This window comes from Anomaloglossus baeobatrachus, chromosome 2 (genome assembly GCF_048569485.1).
Source record: "Anomaloglossus baeobatrachus isolate aAnoBae1 chromosome 2, aAnoBae1.hap1, whole genome shotgun sequence".
Lineage (NCBI taxonomy): Eukaryota > Metazoa > Chordata > Amphibia > Anura > Aromobatidae > Anomaloglossus > Anomaloglossus baeobatrachus.
In genome coordinates, this window is record NC_134354.1 from 540,177,789 (window position 1) to 540,196,916 (window position 19,128).

General features: G+C 45.9%; 1 protein-coding gene across 1 annotated transcript in view; it reads right to left on the reverse strand.

The window, feature by feature from the left end:
- Nucleotides 1-19,128, reverse strand: part of TFDP1 (transcription factor Dp-1) — a 147,941-nt gene that overhangs the window by 120,717 nt on the left and 8,096 nt on the right. The window contains exon 2 of the mRNA XM_075336637.1: nt 8,894-8,952. Coding sequence (XP_075192752.1) covers nt 8,894-8,905 — 12 coding nt within the window. The 5' untranslated portion in view covers nt 8,906-8,952. The remainder of the gene's footprint in view (nt 1-8,893; nt 8,953-19,128) is intronic.

The following is a 19,128-nucleotide window of genomic DNA, read 5'->3' on the forward strand; positions in this document are numbered from 1 at the left end:
CAAAACGTGGTGCTAGTGCCCAGCCAAAGCATTCAAATTCATAGAAAAATAGAAGAACGGCAGCACTCTGCGGTATCTCAAGACTACTTTATTTTCCGGTGCTGACAGGTGAAACAGACATGAGGGAATGGAGGGAGGGGAGCACGAGGACGACGGTACCGTTTCGCACCTCTAGGGGTGCTTTCACGGGTCCATATTTTCTTTATATCACTGCTTTCAGTGATATAAAGAGCCCTGACACACATCACCATCAATGAGTTTAAATGACAAACAAAAAATGTCTAACCTTATCACTCCTAAACTCTTTTTGCATAATAATTTGGAACAGTGTATAGTGCTATCGCACTTTTTTTTGCAATTTTTCCTCATGTGGAATTTTTTTGCCATTTTCCAGTACACTATATGGTAAAACTCATGGTTTAATTTAAAAGTACGTCTCGTTCCCCAAAAAATGAGCCCTCACATGACCATATTGACTGAAAATAAAAGAGTTACGCGTCTCGGAAAAAGAATGGTGAAAAATAAATGGAAAGCGCAAAATCAGACAGTCGTGAAGGGGTTAAGTAATTGGGAAAAATAGCACAACTACAATCACTGTAGTGGTTGTTGCAGAGCACTGCATGTCCCCTCTTAGGGCTCATGCGCACGTAAATGCTGAATATTCTGCAGTGATTTGACAGCACATGTGCGCTTCAAGTCACTGCAGAAACACTGTATAATGGATGCAGCTTTTCTGTACAAAAAAAGCCGATATCATGCGCTCGGGATGCTGCCCCCACCATAGACAGTGGGAGCTGCATTCATAGCGCACAAATTAATTGACATGCTCATTTTATGAACGCACGGATTTGGGTCAAAATTTTAGCACCCAAATAGCTACGTTCAGAAAAAGCAACGTGCGCACGTATCATGCACAATCTACATACATTGTGTTGGGGACGCAGGACGCATGCATTTACGCTGCAGGGCAATACGCAGAGTAAATGCATGTAAGTACGCAATGTGCGCAGAAGCCCTTCTTCAATACGAGCCGAGCTGCAGTTCTTGACAGGGACCCCTGCACAAGAGAATGGAGCCATACTCTTTTCAGAGGACACTGGAGCTGAAATCAGCTGACTGGTAAGACCTTCACCAACTGGTGACCTGTCCTAGCAATATCACAAGGCAGGACAACCATTTAATGACCTATTGCTCGATGCAAGTCATCCCTTGCACATCATCTTGGAGAAAAACCAGGTGTAGAAAACACTGGAACTTCCACATTATTCCAGCAACATTCCATCAATTGCTTAAGTAAAACCCATCTTTAATAAAAAATAAAAACTGGCATGAAAAAAAAAAAAAAAAAAATGTAAAACCTATATTTACCCCTAACAAGACCCAGCCAGATTTTGTAGCCTCATTTTTCCTACACATCTACCAGGAGGCCTAGTTTTATTTCCCCCCCCAGAAATAGTCATAAGTACCTGTGCGCACACTGTGGTTTTTGCCGTCGATTTGCCGCGGTTTTCGCGGCAGAAAAAGTGCGTTTTTGTTCCTAACCTTGCTGCAGTCCTTTCCCAGAAAAACCTATGGGAAAAAAAGATGTGCACACTGCGTTGTTTTTTACCTCTAGGTTTTGCTGCAGAATTTCTGCAGCAAAAAGAATGAGCATGTCACTTCTTATCCGCAGGTACCTGCATTTTTTGCCATAGATAATGGTAAAAAACCGCAGGTACCAACCCGCGGAAAAACCGCGGCAATACGGCGGGTGCGTTATTACCGCAGCAGTTCCGAAATGCCATAGAAATGGTTGGGAACTTGCTGTACTGCGGATTTTTGAACAATCCGTGGAATTTCCGCAAAAAAATCCCGGCAAATTCCGCAAATTTTCCGCAGCGTGGGCACATAGCCTAAGAGTGCTTATGTCATGTGGGACGAGTTGCATTTTTGATCTACATCATTCACTATACCATATAAACACACGTGATCAAACTTGTTTGTACCCATTCGTTTAATGAAAGAAAAAACCACAATGGTCACAAAAATAACTTGAATCTGACAAAAGTAATAATAAATAAAAAATCTATGAAAATGAACAAATGAAAGTCAGACATTGCTTTTCAACCATGCTTCACAGAATTTTTAAAAAAAATAAAACTCATGAAACAGGCCTGGACAGAAATGATGGTACCCCTGAAAATATTGTGACTAAAGGGACATATTAAATCAAGGTGTGTCCACTAATTAGCATCACAGGTGTCTACAATCTTGTAATCAGTCAGTGGGTTTGTATATAGGGCTACAGATACTCACTGTGCTGTTTGGTGACATGGTGTGTACCACATTCAATATGGACCAGAGCAAGCGAAGGAAAGAGTTGTCTCAGGAGATTAGAAAGAAAATTATAGACAAGTATGTTAAAGGTAAATGTTATAAGACCATCTCCAAGCAGCTTAATGTTCCTGTGACTAGTTGCACATATTATTCAGAAATTTAAGATCCATGGGACTGTAGCCAACCTCCCTGTACGTGGCCGCAGGAGGAAAATTGAGGACAAATCAAAGAGACAGATAATACGAATGGTAACAAAAGAGCCCAGAAAAACTTCTAAAGAGATTAAAGGTGAACTTCAATCTCAAGGAACATTAGTGTCGGATCGCACCATCAGTCACTGTTTGAGCCAAAGTGGACTTCATGGGAAACGACCAAGGAGGACACCATTGTTGAAAACAAAATCATAAAAAAACAGACTGGAATTTGCCAAACTACATGTTGACAAGCCACAAAGCTTCTGGGATAATGTCCTATGGACAGATGAGACAAAAATGTATTTTTTTGGCAAGGCACATCAGCTCTATGTTCACAGATGGAAAAATTAAGCATATCAAGAAAAGAACACTGTCCCTACTGTGAAACATGTTATGTTCTGGGTCTGCTTTGCTGCATCTGGCACAGGGTGTCTTAAATATTTGCAGGGTACAATGAAATCTCAAGACTATCAAAGGATTCTAGAGAGAAATGTGCTGCAGTCTCAGAAAGCTTGGTCTCAGGTGCTGGTCATGGGTCTTGCAACAGGACAATGACCCAAAACACACAGCTATTTAATTCTGTGGAAGCAGAAAAGCAATGTCTGACTTTCATTTGTTCATTTTCATAGATTTTTTAATTATTATTACCTTTGTCAGATTCAAGTTATTTCTGTGACCATTGTGGGATTTTCTTTCATTAAATGAGGGGTACCAACAAATTTAACCACGTGTGTAAATGTACTGGAAAAAAAAGAAAAAGAAAAACATTTCAATAGTAGTGAAAGAAATACAGAAAAAAAAATCAGCAATTCCGCCAATGTTTTTTATATTTTGCTCTTATGGCGTTATTGTGCAGAAAAAAAAAATGACCTGGCAGCATGATTCTCCTGGTCAGTACAATTACAGCAATATACCAAACTTGTGAAGTTTTATAATATTTTCATTACTTTTTTTGTCTTCTTAGGCCTCTTTCACACGTTCGTGAAAAACTACGCACGTTTTTCACAGATGTGTCAGAGGTGCGTTTTGCCCTCAGTGAGCAGTGTTTATGGGCTACGTGTGTTCTCCGTGTGTTATCAGTGATAACACACGGAGAACGGGAACTTTCTACTCACCTGTCCCTGGCGTCGCTCTCCGTGGTGCTGATCTTCTGTCTCCGGTCCTGCCGCCTCCCCGCTGCTACTGCTGCTGCTTCCGACCGCAGTGAAGTGAATATGCAATGAACATAATGAGCGGCTGTCGGCAGCAAGTGACAGCAGTGGCAGAGACTGCAGGGCTGGAGAAGGTGAGTAAAATTTTGGTTTTTTTTTTCTCACAGACATATGTCTTCTCTCCGATGCGTGTCACACGGAACACATCCGTGTGGTCCGTGTGTGTTACGTGTGACATGTTTGCGTGCCGTGTGACACCCATGATGCCGGAGAGAAAACGGACATGTCGGCGTGAGAAACACACGGACACACGTAAGTACAGAACGGACACACGTTCCATGTGCAAATACTTACGTGTGTCCAAAACCATAGGAATACCTAGGTCTACGTGTGTACGTGTCTCCGGTATGTGAGAAAACTGCCACACACGTACCGGAGGCACGTACGTGTGAAAGAGGCCTTATGGTGTGTGGTGGAAGTGACCAAAAAATACATTTCTTGCATTTCTGGTGTTTTAGTTTTTATACACTTTTCATTTATCTTATGGTTAATATTTGGCATTTTACAGATGCAGAGAAACAAAATGCATAAGTGATAATATTGATATTTCCTGTCTTTACAGATAAATTCCAGGGTATCCACACATCAGGCTTGTATTTTCATCACATGCTACAGATGTCCAGTGACTTTAATATAAAGGAATCGGAAGGTCAACATCTTGAGTGAAAACCAATTTTGGGCAGCCAAAGACTTGCCAAAATAAAAGAGTAAAAAACAGCCAAAGAGGGTAAAAGTGTCATAAAAAGACATATTCCTAAACTCGAAAAGCTAAATGCGACAGAATTCTGGCATAAATTGTTTATTAAGTGTTTTAGACATTATTTGGACTATGTCATCAGAAAAAGGGGTGTAGCCTGCAAACGCCAGTTCACGATAATCATAATCGGCCAGTGTAAAGCCAGCTTACGCTTGCATGGTCTAAAAATTAGACAGCACAGTGGAAGCTTGGTTAACGAGAACAATCCGTTCTGGGAGTGTGCTTGTTAACCAAGTAACTCGTTCAGCAAAGCAAAATTTCCCAAAGAAAATCATTTCAATGCAGACAATTCATTCTACAACTTGTTAAATGTCCCATCCTGGTCCCCTGTTGTGCCATTCCACACACGTACAAACACGCACAAACATATGCACACACACATATTATGCTCACCTTACCTTCTGTTCCAGCCTCCTGGATCTTGCAGTTCGCCGGTACAGGGTGTGTATCGGGTAACCATCGCAACGAGGGTGGAACTTCTGCTGCCAGAGCGCTGATGTCAAATGCAGGAGCCGGTTGCCACTGATTGGCCAGGGCGCTGCCTTTGAGTAGCGGCTGACAGTGGAAAATCCTCCCTCATCGCGATGGTTGCCGATAAACATCCTGTAGTGGCGAACTACAAGAACCATGGGGCCGGCAGTGGAACGGAAGGTACATATATTATGCTCAACTTACCTTCCATTCCATCGCTGGCCTCATGGATATTGCAGTTCGCCGGTACAGGATGTGTATCGGGTAACCATCACGACGAGGGAGGAACTTCCGCTGACAGAGCAAGTTCCTCCCTCGTCGCGATGGTTACCCGATACACATCCTGTACCGACGAACTACAAGAACCATAAGGCCAGTGATGGAACGGAAGGTAAGGTGAGCATAATATGTGTGTGTGCGTGAGTGTTTTTGTGGACTGCAAGAGCGGATTAGAGCGCAGTGGATGTATGGAACCGGAAGTGTGTGCGGTGAATATTTTGCTCGTTCACCAAAGCTTGCTCGCAAACTGAGTTATAAATTTACAGCAAGCGTTGCTCGCTAAGCGAAATATTCGCTAACTAAGTTACTCGTTAAGCGAGGTTCCACTGTATTCATATTGTGTTCTATACCCCTGTAAACACCATGACTGGGCTACATTTTGTTTTTAAAATGTGCTAATGCAATAAAAGTGATTTGGAGACTCAGTATTTTAGATAGGGAAGTGCCGGGTTAATATTGGGCCACGGGCATTTTTTTTCTCCAGTACTGAGCACTTTTTGAAGAGTGAATTAACCTGATTAAAAAGGCCAGTGTCATTAGGGAAACTTGTTACCATGAAGACTATCTGTGTAGATACATGTGAAGAACATTAAAAACGTTATTTACATTCGGTGCAAGCAGAGTTTCTGCCCAGAGAAAAGTGACCGATCAACTCCTGGGAAACTTCACAGAGTAAAAAAAGAGCAAAATCTAACACTTCTCATACAGAGTATATAATCTACAGTTAGGTCCAGAAATATTTGGCCAGTGACTGAATCTTCGTCATTAAGTCTCTTTGATACTATTTATTTAAAATTAAAGAACTGAAATGAAAAGTGCAGACATTCAGATTTAAAGGGGTTGAAAAAAATGATCCTATGAAATGTTTAGGAATTGCAACCATTTTTCTACAGATTCTAGATTTCACGGGCTCATTAATTGGACAAATTTACTTTACCATAAATATAACGTTCAATTTACTTTGTAGAGAATCCTTTTCAGGCAATGACTCCCTGAAGTCTGGAATCCATGGACGTCACCAAACGTTGGGTTTCCTCCTTTGTGATACTTTGCCGGCCTTCACTGCAGTTGACTTCAGTTGTTGCTTGTTTGAGGGTCCTTCTGCCTCAAGTTTTGTCTTAAAGGGAATCTATCAGCAGGTTTTTGCAACCTAATCTGAGAGCAGTATAATTTAGGCAAAGAGACTCTGAATTAAACTTAAGGGGGCTTTACACGCTACGACATCGCTAATGCAAACTCGTTGGGGTCACGGAATTGGTGACGCACATCCGGCCGCATTAGCAATGCCGTTGCGTGTGACACCGATGAGCGATTTTGCATCGTTGCAAACACGTGCAAAATCGCTCATCGGTGACATGGGGGTCCATTCTCAAAAATCGTTACTGCAGCAGTAATGAGGTTGTTCCTCGTTCCTGCGGCAGCACACATCGCTCCGTGTGACACCACAGGAACGAGGAAGCTCTCCTTACCTGCCTCCCGGCCGCTATGCGGAAGGAAGGAGGTGGGCGGGATGTTACGTCCCGCTCAGCTCCGCCCCTCCGCTGCTATTGGGCTGGGCGGCTGCTCAGTGACGTCGCTGTGACGTCGCACGGACCCCCCCCCCCTTAGAAAGGAGGCGGTTCGCCGGTCACAGCGACGTCACCGGGCAGGTATGTGTGACGGGTCTGGGCGATGTGCACGGGCAGCGATTTGTCCGTGTCACGCAACAGATGGGGGCGGGTACCCACACTAGCGATATCGGGACCGATATCGCAGTGTGTAAAGCCCGCTTTAGTTTACTAGGTGAAGCAGCTCCAACACCCCAATCAGAGTGTTTAGATTTAGCAATGCAGCAGAGCTATGAGAAAGTTCTCCCGCCCACACCAGGCTATATACAATGTCTATAGACAGTAAGTTGCTAATCACAACAGGGAGCTAGTCCGGCAATGAAGCTAAAACAAACACAACAGGTACACTACAGGAGCTTGATAAGAGGCTTAACTGAAGTTTTAACCCAGGACGCATGCTGTCTTCAGTTTACATAGATTAAACCTGCTGAGATTCCTTTAATCATGTGAAATGCATGTTCCATAGGGTTGAGATTTGAGGATGGACTCAGCCACTGCAGAATATTTCACTTGTTTGCCTAAATAAACGTGCTTTGTTGCCATGATTTAGGCCATTGTCTTATCTATATAGTAAAGCGCTGTCCAGTAAACCTTGCTGGATTTAGCTGAATATGAGCAGAAAGTATAGCCCTGTACACTTCAGAATTCATCCAGCTCCTTGAGTCTTCAGTCACATCATCAATAAACACTAGTGACCCAGTGCCATTGGTAGCCATGCATGTCCAGCCATCACACTTCCTCCACCATCTTTTAGAGGACGTGGTGGGCTTTCGATCATGAGCAATTCCAAGTCTTCTCCATTCTTTCTTCTTCCCATCATTCTGGACAGATAGATCTTCATTTCATCTGGCCAAATGCTTTTCCAGAACTGGGCTGGCATCTTTTAGATATTCTTTTGGCTTAGTCTTATCTAGAATATTTAAGATTGATAAATGATTTGCATCTTGTGGTGAACCCACTGTATTTGCTCTCATGAAGGGTATGTTCACACGCGGCTTCTTTTCACCACAAAGATGCGTTTTTGTCCCAAAAAACACACCGCGGCAAAAACGCATAAAAAAATGCGTTTTTTACACAATTTTACTGCATTTTGCCCAATGCGTTTTTTAAGTCAAATCTATTGACTGGAAGGGCTCAAAAACGCTGGAAAAATGCAAAAAGAACTGACATGCTGCATCTTCAAAAATGCAGCTACGATGCAGCCAACAAAAGATGCCCAGTGTGGACAGCAAAATCAAAATCTCATAGACTTTGCTGGGAGGAGGAAATGCAAGCATTATGGTGCATCTTTGTGACCTCAAAAACACAGAAAAAGAAGCCCTGTGTGAACTTAGCCGAAGTCTTCTCTTTATGGTAGGCTAAGATCCTAAAATACCTACTTCCTGTAGAGTGTATAGAGAGTTCCTCACTTGGGTGGATGTTGTAAAGGGGTTTTTCTTCACCATGGAAAGGATTTTGCGATCTTTTCACTACTGTAGACTAACGTGGCATTTTTGAGTTCTCAAGCTAAAAAGTGCAATTTTTTTTCTTTTTGGTGAATGTACCAAACTACCAGTTTGGCCACTCTTATAACTTATTCTATCTCTATGATGGATTTCTTCTTTTTTATCAGCGTAATGATGTTCTCTTTCTCTTCCATTGAGACCTCCTTTAACTATGTTGTTGATTTAAAGCAACAGCTTCCAAATGCAAATACAACACTTGGAATCAGCTCCAGACCTCTTATCTGCTTAACTGATGATGAATTAAGAGGAATAGCCAATGCAGCCCATCATAGTGCTTTGTCCAATTACTTTTGGTCTCTTGAAAAAGAGGCTGTTACATATTAAAAAGCTGTAATTCCTAAACCCTTTCTCTAATTAGGATGGGAACACCCTCAAGTTAAAGGTGAGAGTTTGAACTTTAGGCCAAAATTGATTGATAACTATCTCAAATACGTTTTGCTAAACAGCTAAAATGCCACAACTTGTGTCACTGTCCAAATATTTTTGCACCTAATCATATATTTGATAAGGAAAAAAAGGTGGATTCCTATTTAGGCATTTAAAAGGTACTTACATCTTTTGCCATGTTACCAAATATGCTGAATTGAGCAGGATTGCACCCAGTTTATTTACCTGAAAGAAAAAAAAAATAATATAAATATGGGCACAAAAAAAAAAACTGTAAGTTAAAGTCAATCCACTTAAAGTCAAAGGAAAAAAGTATTCACAAGGCCACTGAAAGGCCCTTATTTCAGCCATGGGATTTTCTGTGCTATCTGCAGAGCAACATTAAAGGTGTAAGAAAATAGTGCCAGGAACTCAAATAGAATGTCTCCTGACATGTCCGTTTCTTAAAGCGATCTTCATTCCCGTTATTCCGCCTCGAAATGTTATTATTAAATGAACGGGGTGTTACCAATCCCCCTGTCAGATGGATGCATCCCTACTGAGAACCAAACAGCCTGGAGTGATTGGACAGTAAGCAACTAGTAAAACTCAGGTATTCCGCCTATAGATTTATAAAATGATTACACAGGAGCAGCAAAATGTAGAATTAGAAGAGGATGCTCCAAAACATTTCATAGGGAATACATTAACCAGAATCTGTCAGTAGGATCCACCCTCCTAAGTCTTCAATAGGCCATGTAGGTCATAGGAAGCAGAAAGAACTGATATTAAGGCTGGTGTCACACTTGCGAGTACCTCGTGCGAGTCTCGCGGTGCATCACTCAGCCCAGTCTCACACTCTCCGGACAGGAGCGTCTCCGCTGCATAGAGATACATGCAACCGACCAGCTCCTGTGAGGAGAGTGTGAGTCCGTGCCAGCTGATGCAACGCGAGACTCGTGCGAGATACACACGAGGCACTCGCAAGTGTGACACCTGCCTAATATCTGCGGTCCAATGTCTGCGGTCCAATGTCTTATTCCAGAGAAATCCACTTTTCTCTATGTAAATGAGCGGTTATAGGCCATGGAAGGACACATCTTCCTGAGAATCTACCTCCAGAGCTTATTTTAATCCCTTTACCAAGCGGTGAGTTTCGTTATTTTCCTCCCCTTCTTCCAAAAGCCATAATTTTTCCGTCAATATAGACATGAGGGCTTTTTTTTTGCAGGACAAGTTGTACTTTTGAACCACATCATTCATTCTGCCCACTGTGCAATTCCACAAAAATTCAGGGCAATTTCACAAAAAAATTTTTTATTTTATTTACGGTGTTCACTATATGGTAAAACGCACTTGCTAATATGATTCTGAGTTTGTAGATACTAAACATGTATAGTTTTAAAAACTAAATAAATAAAAAAAAAAGTTTTTTGTCACCATTTTCTGAGACCCGTAGCATTCTAATTTTTAGGGATCTGGGGCTCAGTGAGGCTTATTTTTTGCATCTTGAGCTGATGTTTTTAATTATACCATTTTTGGATAGATGTGGCGTTTTGATCGCCTGTTAGTGCATTTTACTGTAATGTTGTGGTGACCAAAATAAACCTTAATTCTGGAGTTTTGATTTTCTGTTACGTCCGTTACCGATCAGATTAACTGATTTTATATTTTGATACCTAAGGTATTTCTGAACACGGCAATACCAAATATGTGGGGGGGGTTTATAGGTTTTATTTTTAATGGGGCAAAAGGGAGGTGTTTTGAACTTTTAAATGTATTTTATCATATTTTAATTTTTTTTTCTTAGTTTTTTATTGATTTTATTAGTCCCCTTAGGGAACTTGAGGCCTGCACTATCCAGTAGATTCTGCTGTTCAGAACGATGCTTCAGCATCGCTCTGTGCAGCAGAAATGCAGATCTCCTGTGAGAGCCAGCATTCATAGGAAGTGAGTCATGACAACAGGGGTCATCATCTGACCCCACGCTGTCATTACCCACTGGAGCTAGAGGGAGGAGCTAGAGACAGAGCCCCCCCCTCCCGTCTTCTACCTACATATAACCTCATCAGTAAAAACTGACATCTCCTATCTCAGTAATGGGAAAGTCTTCACTGAATACAGATTTTACCTCAGAATTGAGAATTCTGATAATGACTGATCCATTCTATCAGATAAAAAAGCATATTTGTCTGATAAAAATAAGCATCTTTGTAATAAATGTTATGTGTACTATTAATTTATGAAAACAAATTAAGATGACATTTACACATTAAATGAAAGGGGAGTTACCAGTGTGAGACATGTAGTGACTGACAGTCTGGTCTGTTGATTTCACTGCTGAGTTGTGTGTGATTATGACTGACAATACAGCATTAAAAGGGGTTTCACACTACTAGGACAACCCCTTTTGATTCCACTTTTCCCACAGGTAACATAATAAGGATTATACTCACGTTCCGTCCCAATGCCTTTCCAGCAGTGTTTGGGATTGCAGTTACGGGGCTAACGTGGAATTGTAATGTTATGTGAGCCCTGCATCGGCTTCCTTCTCCCCGCCATTGGACCAAACAAGTTAATCAACAGGAAGTGAGCGCAGCCGCATCACATCCCAACCCCACATCAGCCCCGACTCCGTGATCTCAGACACTGCTGGAAGGGCACCAGAACGGAAGAGTATAGTCTTTATTAGTTTACCCTAAGGAAACATGTGAAATTATAAAGGAGTTGTCCTAAAAAAAGGACAACCCCATTAAAGAGGTTGTCCACTACTTTAACATTGATGGCCTATCCTTGGGATAGGCTATCAAAGGCTGATCGGCCGGGGACTGACATCAGGCACCCCCACTGTGGCGCCCCTGACCTGGTCAGGCACCACTGAGTACTGCACCCATGCTGGGGACAGTACAATACAGGTAATCCAGAAGGCTGACCGGGGTGTGGAACACAGGCGCATAGTGATCAGGTCTCACACATGTACCCATGAGAGGACCCCTGGGGATCCCAGGAGGGGGCAAAGCCTATACCTCCACTGGAAGAGTGGTAGGGGGTTAAAAAGCCTCCATCTCCTCTCAAGGGGTGTGGTGGAGAGTCTGGTTGCTAGGTGGCGTAGGCAAGAACAGGAGAGGAGAGGCAGTGAGTCAGTTAGAGCAGAACTCCATAGGGCTCAGTGAGGAGCAGACCTGTGGGGCTGATGCTGTCTAACAGCGCCCGCGCAGTGACTACAGACGGGGGAGAACGGTCAACTAGGAGTGCTGCCTGAAAGCCAGCTTCAGCTAGAGAGAAAGCACGGAGTGGGAAGTAAGGAGACTTCTAGAGAGCACCAGGCCCAACCGGGCGGCAGATCCCGAAGCGAGGATAGATTCACCTTTCCCTGCTAAACCTGCCGGTGTGGGGCTCTTACAGCCCACACCACAACAACCAAAAGCCGCAGCCACGTAACCGCAAGTAGGGCCCATAGGTCACAGGAGGCAAGAGGCTGGAGTGGCCTGGCCCGGGGAACAAGCACACGGCAAAACAAGAAGGGGAGAGAGGCTTGGAGCATCTTCCCTGGGTGACCCCCATAGGGACTCAAAGTCGGGGTCACCCCAAACCACCAAGGGCTAAGGAAGGCGAGTTTGTAGTCACCCTCATACAGTCAGCCGGAAGGATACCTGGTTCCCACCTGGTTCATCCCAGCTACGCCCGGGTTACTCACCCTGCCACCTGAAGTGAGTAAAAACCCTGAAAGACACTCTGCCTGTGTGTGGTCATTCTGCGACTTGTGGTACTACAGCTTTACAAAGGGCCCTGGGGCTTGCCTCACTCTCAGGAGGCTACTACACCCGACTGCACCCACCATCAGCCCCAGGCGTCCTCTAACCTGCAGTGGCGGTCCCCTCTGACCGCAAATACTGAGAGTGGCGTCACGATCAAAAACTGAAGATTCCCTACCTGTGACCAGCACCAGCTACGTGGAGTCCCTGAAGGTAACGCACCGACACCGACACAGCGTTTGCGGGGCTTCACATCTGGCGTCACGAACAGGATAAGGACTAGACCTGTTCAGACAGGTGACCATGTGCCTGGGCGGTCCGCTTGAAAAATTGGAAGCGCCGCCATATTGCCACCATGAAAAGCGCGCTGAAAAACAACAGCAGCCCGCGCTGGAAGAAGTTACCGCCCACGAAGAGGTGTGGCTACCCAGAGGTCCCCTGCAGAGTTCTGACCTTGCCAGCTATGAGAGTGGAAGCGTCGAGAGACGGCGGGAAGGAAAGGAAGCCACAAGCCTGCTGCTGGGAGAGGAGCTGCTGAAAGAGGCAGAGCAGAAGCTGGACAGCTTACTACTGGAGGCAGCGACGAGTCCACTGCTGGGAGACCGTGCAGAAGACGGCGCAGAAGAAATGGCGTCTGACCGCAGGAACCCAGAACCAGGCTCCGCTGCCTGGTGGTACCGAGAGCTGGCCCAGTTTTGCAACCGGCTGGAGACCCGGGTCGTGGAGCAGATTCGGGAGGAACGGATGGAACTGCAGGAGCTGACCGCGGCGGTTCGGGCCTATGAAGGGAGAGCTGCATGCCGAGTGTCAGACAGGACGGCGACGACGCAGACCCCGATGCTGCCACCGGTGGGTGAGTCAAGTGATGCCCCGGCTAGCGCAAGTGCCCCGACCCCTGCTGCCACGTCCGCGGTCCCTGAAGAGGCGCCCGGCGCGGCGACGCTGAACCAGGCCGCAGCCACGCCAGGTGCGGCCCGCCAAGCCCCGGCCGCTGCAGCGATGCCCTGCTCGGCCCACCAAGACCCGGTCCCTGCAGCAACGCCCAGTCCGGCCCGCCAAGACCAGGCCGCCGCCATGCCGGGCGCGGCCCGCCAAGACCAGGCCGCCGCCATGCCGGGCGCGGCCCGCCAAGACCAGGCCGCCGCCATGCCGGACGCGGCCCGCCAAGACCAGGCCGCCGCCATGCCGGGCGCGGCCCGCCAAGACCAGGCCGCCGCCATGCCGGGCGCGGCCCGCCAAGACCAGGCCGCCGCCATGCCAGGCGCGGCCCGCCAAGAAAAGACTACCTCAGCATTTACCCCGGCCTGTAAGGCCAGAGCAGACACCGCTCCCCGGTCCACAGAGGTCCCTGATAGGCAGCCCACGGTGGGTGAAGACCCTGCATATTGGCAGATGAAGGCTGACCTGGAGGCCAAATTTCCACAATGGCTGGTGAGCCAGTACATACCCCCTCCGCATACCCCAAAGAGTCTCCTGCTAACTCCTGCAGCAGCTACACCAAGGAGTCCCTCACCTGGGCCGGCCGAAGAGCAGCCATCCCCGGCACTGCCACAGCTGGAGTGCCAGGAAGAACTAAGGGGGAGAGGAGGCCAGGAAGCAGAAGGGTTGACTCCGACTCCAGTGTCACCAGAAGCAGATGTGTATTCAGAGCCGGAAATGCTGCCATACTCCCGCTGGGACGAGGAGGACCTGACCCCCTCTGCAGAAGAAGAGCTGCCTAAGAGCTTCACCTGGGAGCCCACAGGCATGGATCCAGCCCGCAAGACACGGCGCAGAAGAACACAGTTTGCTCCAGCACCACAGTCTCCTGAACAGAGAGCAGTCACCGCCAGAGACCTAAAGGAGAAGCGTATGTTGAGAGAGTCCAAAGCCCAGGCTAGAGGACCCCTGTGTTATGGCGTAGTGGAAGATTTCAACTTGAAAAGTGGTTATGGCTTCATTGTAGCACCAGGAATAAAAGAAGGGATATTTGTAAACCGCAGAGATGTGAACGCTCATCTGCCAAGAGGACACCCTTGCAGAAATCTAAAGATGGGAGATTCCGTTCAGTTCACCCTGCATCAAGGCGAAAGAGGATTGTATGCTCTGGGCGTAACGCTATGTCCCAACAAACCTTACAGCCATCCCCTGCAACAAGAAAGACAAGAAAGACAAGATAGAGATAAAGAACCAGATGTAGAAACAGATGAAGACCAAGAACGGAAAGATAAAGATCCTACAGATGAAGAAAGAGACAAAGAGCAAGAAAGTCACAGGTGCCAGTGCCCAACGTGCCCTCGCCCTAGTGAAAAAGAGGAGTAAAGTAAAGTAAAGGAAAGTAAGAAGTTACTGTTTTGACCAGTTTTGAAAAGTTTTGTTTGCAACGTTAAAGAAATGTGCCCACAAAAACTATTGTGAGAAATAAACTTAAGGCTATGAACTTGCTATAGCCACAAACTCTCGCAGTGTAAATAGTTACACCAGTGGCACCACCACCAGGGCCAGCCTGTTTAGGGGCTTGGCTCGTCTGCAACCAGGGGGGCCCGTCCGTAGAAAAGGGCCTTGGCTCACCTGCGACCAGAGAGCACGCCTGTTTATGGGGCCTTGGCTCACCACCACAAAGAGGGTACCTGGTCAGCACCAACTGTGGAGTCCGCCTCTGAAACCTGCCAGAAGAGGCTGACGGCGCGGATCCACCGGGCCAGGTATACCCTGAAGACCACCAGACCATGAAAGCCGCCTCTACATCCTGCCAGAAGTGGCTGAAGTCGCGGCCAACGTGAGAGGGTTTTGGGTGGGTTAACGGACTTGTGGGTGGAGGGTGGTGATGTCTAATACCTGGTGCTTTTAAATGTTTTACATGTTTTAATGTTTTATGCATTTTAAAATGTTGTCTTGCAGCCCGAGGACGTGCTGGTGATAACTAAGGGGGAATGTGGCGCCCCTGACCTGGTCAGGCACCACTGAGTACTGCACCCATGCTGGGGACAGTACAATACAGGTAATCCAGAAGGCTGACCGGGGTGTGGAACACAGGCGCATAGTGATCAGGTCTCACACATGTACCCATGAGAGGACCCCTGGGGATCCCAGGAGGGGGCAAAGCCTATACCTCCACTGGAAGAGTGGTAGGGGGTTAAAAAGCCTCCATCTCCTCTCAAGGGGTGTGGTGGAGAGTCTGGTTGCTAGGTGGCGTAGGCAAGAACAGGAGAGGAGGGGCAGTGAGTCAGTTAGAGCAGAACTCCATAGGGCTCAGTGAGGAGCAGACCTGTGGGGCTGATGCTGTCTAACAGCGCCCGCGCAGTGACTACAGACGGGGGAGAACGGTCAACTAGGAGTGCTGCCTGAAAGCCAGCTTCAGCTAGAGAGAAAGCACGGAGTGGGAAGTAAGGAGACTTCTAGAGAGCACCAGGCCCAACCGGGCGGCAGATCCCGAAGCGAGGATAGATTCACCTTTCCCTGCTAAACCTGCCGGTGTGGGGCTCTTACAGCCCACACCACAACAACCAAAAGCCGCAGCCACGTAACCGCAAGTAGGGCCCATAGGTCACAGGAGGCAAGAGGCTGGAGTGGCCTGGCCCGGGGAACAAGCACACGGCAAAACAAGAAGGGGAGAGAGGCTTGGAGCATCTTCCCTGGGTGACCCCCATAGGGACTCAAAGTCGGGGTCACCCCAAACCACCAAGGGCTAAGGAAGGCGAGTTTGTAGTCACCCTCATACAGTCAGCCGGAAGGATACCTGGTTCCCACCTGGTTCATCCCAGCTACGCCCGGGTTACTCACCCTGCCACCTGAAGTGAGTAAAAACCCTGAAAGACACTCTGCCTGTGTGTGGTCATTCTGCGACTTGTGGTACTACAGCTTTACAAAGGGCCCTGGGGCTTGCCTCACTCTCAGGAGGCTACTACACCCGACTGCACCCACCATCAGCCCCAGGCGTCCTCTAACCTGCAGTGGCGGTCCCCTCTGACCGCAAATACTGAGAGTGGCGTCACGATCAAAAACTGAAGATTCCCTACCTGTGACCAGCACCAGCTACGTGGAGTCCCTGAAGGTAACGCACCGACACCGACACAGCGTTTGCGGGGCTTCACACCACCGATCAGCTGTTCTTGGCATCAGCAGCCTATAGGAGTTGGATGTGCAGTTTCCAGTTGCAGCCACCATCAGAAGATGGAACAGCTCTGGAAAGGAGCTTTTCCGGCCACAGACTGCCTTGCCGACACTGAGAACAGCTGAATGGCGGGGGGGTGGGGGGGAGTGCATATTGTCGGACCCTTTCAGATCAGACATTGATAACCTATCCTAAGGATAGGCCATCAATGTTAAAGTAGTGGACATCCTCTAGCCACAAAGATGAAGATGAAGCAATAGCGAAACGGTTATTGGAGTGGTCAGTGGTGGTCGTGGTCTGTCCATATTTGGTAGAGTATACCTTGTATTAGGTTTGCCTGCAGTGATCTACTGCATTGCATTGACCCTTGTAATGGCATTTATTTGGGTTGTATTCCCTTGCCTTACATGATTCCTATTTGGGTTTTCATTGTTTTACTGCATTGCATTTATGTTGTGGCACTCTATAATATATGTATTTTGTTTTTTTGCTTCTATTATATATTTTTATGTACATAGCACTGTTTCTTATGATTCACATTGGCATTTAATATTATGCTTCATTATATATCCCTGATATGATATTGGATCACTAGATATTTATTATATATTGGTTATAGTATACTTATTTTTCATTTCTCAGAGGTATTGCATTATACATAACCCTTTCTTTGCCATTATTTTGTTCATACCTGAATATTCATTCTCTCTACCATTTTTTGGACATTCTCACTCCCCATATTTTATTATACACACACATATATATATATATATATATATATATATACACATACATACATACATACACACACAATGATATGTTTTGTTTTATTTTAACTATTGTGTCATTAATAAGCAGTTGATCTACATTTATTTGCCTTCTATTTTTTGTTGGGTAACCTCTACACACAGTCTTCAGTTATACTCCGTACTTCAGCTCCATCTTACAGGAGAGCAGTGAGAGCAGAATTTACTAATGTGTTTGTTGCAAGACAAAGTTCAAGTCTACTGTACTGTGTTAATTACACTGATAACGCCATCTTTTATTTAAAATAAGGTCTGAAGGCAGATTCTCAGGGAGATCTATATCCAGGCCATGGATCTTAACAGCTCATTTACATATGAGGAAAACTATGGAATTCTCTGGGATAAGAAAGAATCGCAGGCATCAAGGTATCATTTTATTAATTTTCCTATGACCTACATGCCCATATAGACAGCTTAGTGGGGGTCGCTTAGTACGTGCAATGGGGATGGGGCTTTGTAGGTCAGGTCCTGGGCAATTATTCCTCCACCGGCGTCCTCATGGCTTGCCCCATTTTTTTATTTGAATAGCACGCCGCGCTGCCATTGCTAATGGTGTTGCGCGCATTGCCACAGTAATTAGGTCTTTATTAAAATAGTGCCGGAGTCTGCGCATATTACAATCTCTGGCGCCATTTTATTGAAGGCAGTGAAGACAGAGGAATCAGCGCATGCGCTCATGGTCTTCACCACAGTATCTTCAATCAAACTGTGCCGGAGATCGCGGTACGCGCATGAGCAGAGTCCAGCGCCATTTTAATGAATACATCTTTACGGTGGCAAAGCACACACGCCTCCAACAACAGTAATGGCGGTGCAGCGGGCTATTCAATTAAAGAAAAATGGGGCAAGCCAGGACTTGAGTTGAGCAAGTACTTAACTATTCGTACTCGCTATACTCATGAGTACTGTCTACTACTCATGTATTCATTCTAAAAGCGTGTGCAATGCAAGTCAATGGAGAAAAACTCGCAAAGTAAAGAGTAACCCAAGTGCCATACTATTCACGCAAGTAGCAAATAGTGCCGAATTCGAGTTACTCGTTACATTGCGAGTATGCCCCATTGACTTGCATTGCACACGCTATTCGAAATGAATACATTAGGAGTATAGCAAGTACGTATAGTTAGGTACTTGCTCAACTCTAGCCAGGACGCCAGACGAGGAATAAACGCCAAGGACACGACCCACAAAGACCCACCCCCGTTGCACACATCAAAGTGCAGTGTACTTCTGCAACTTTATTATATTTAATCAACCAAGCATCCGATTTTTCTATAACAAGTATGCCTGGATTCAGCATCTTAGTGCCAGTATGGTACTGCCTTTAGTTCATATCGCAAAATCCTGGTGGTTGGTCCTCTCTAAAAGCAATCTTAGGATACACATCTGGAAGAGGGGGAGGTCCGGTAGCTCTGACATCTATACAACAGATACATGTGCATCAGAGCTGCACTGCAGAAGAGGCTTTCATCATCATTATGTGGTTGTGTAAGCCTGGACCATCTGTCTTCCTGAGATCTCACACATCCAGCGGAAGACAGTCAGCTGTGTAACAAAAAGGTCATTTATTTCTTCATGCTTCTTTAGAAGCCACCAGTGCCATACATTAGTCTCCATTTTCATTAATCTACCTACTGTACGGCCATGCATGCACCCACTCCAATACATTTAAGAAAAAGTGAATTCAACTTTTTTTGGAATGTGCAAAACAGCATGAAATCAAAGTCCTGTCAAATATGGCACCTAGTCAACTCTGATTTTAGGATCC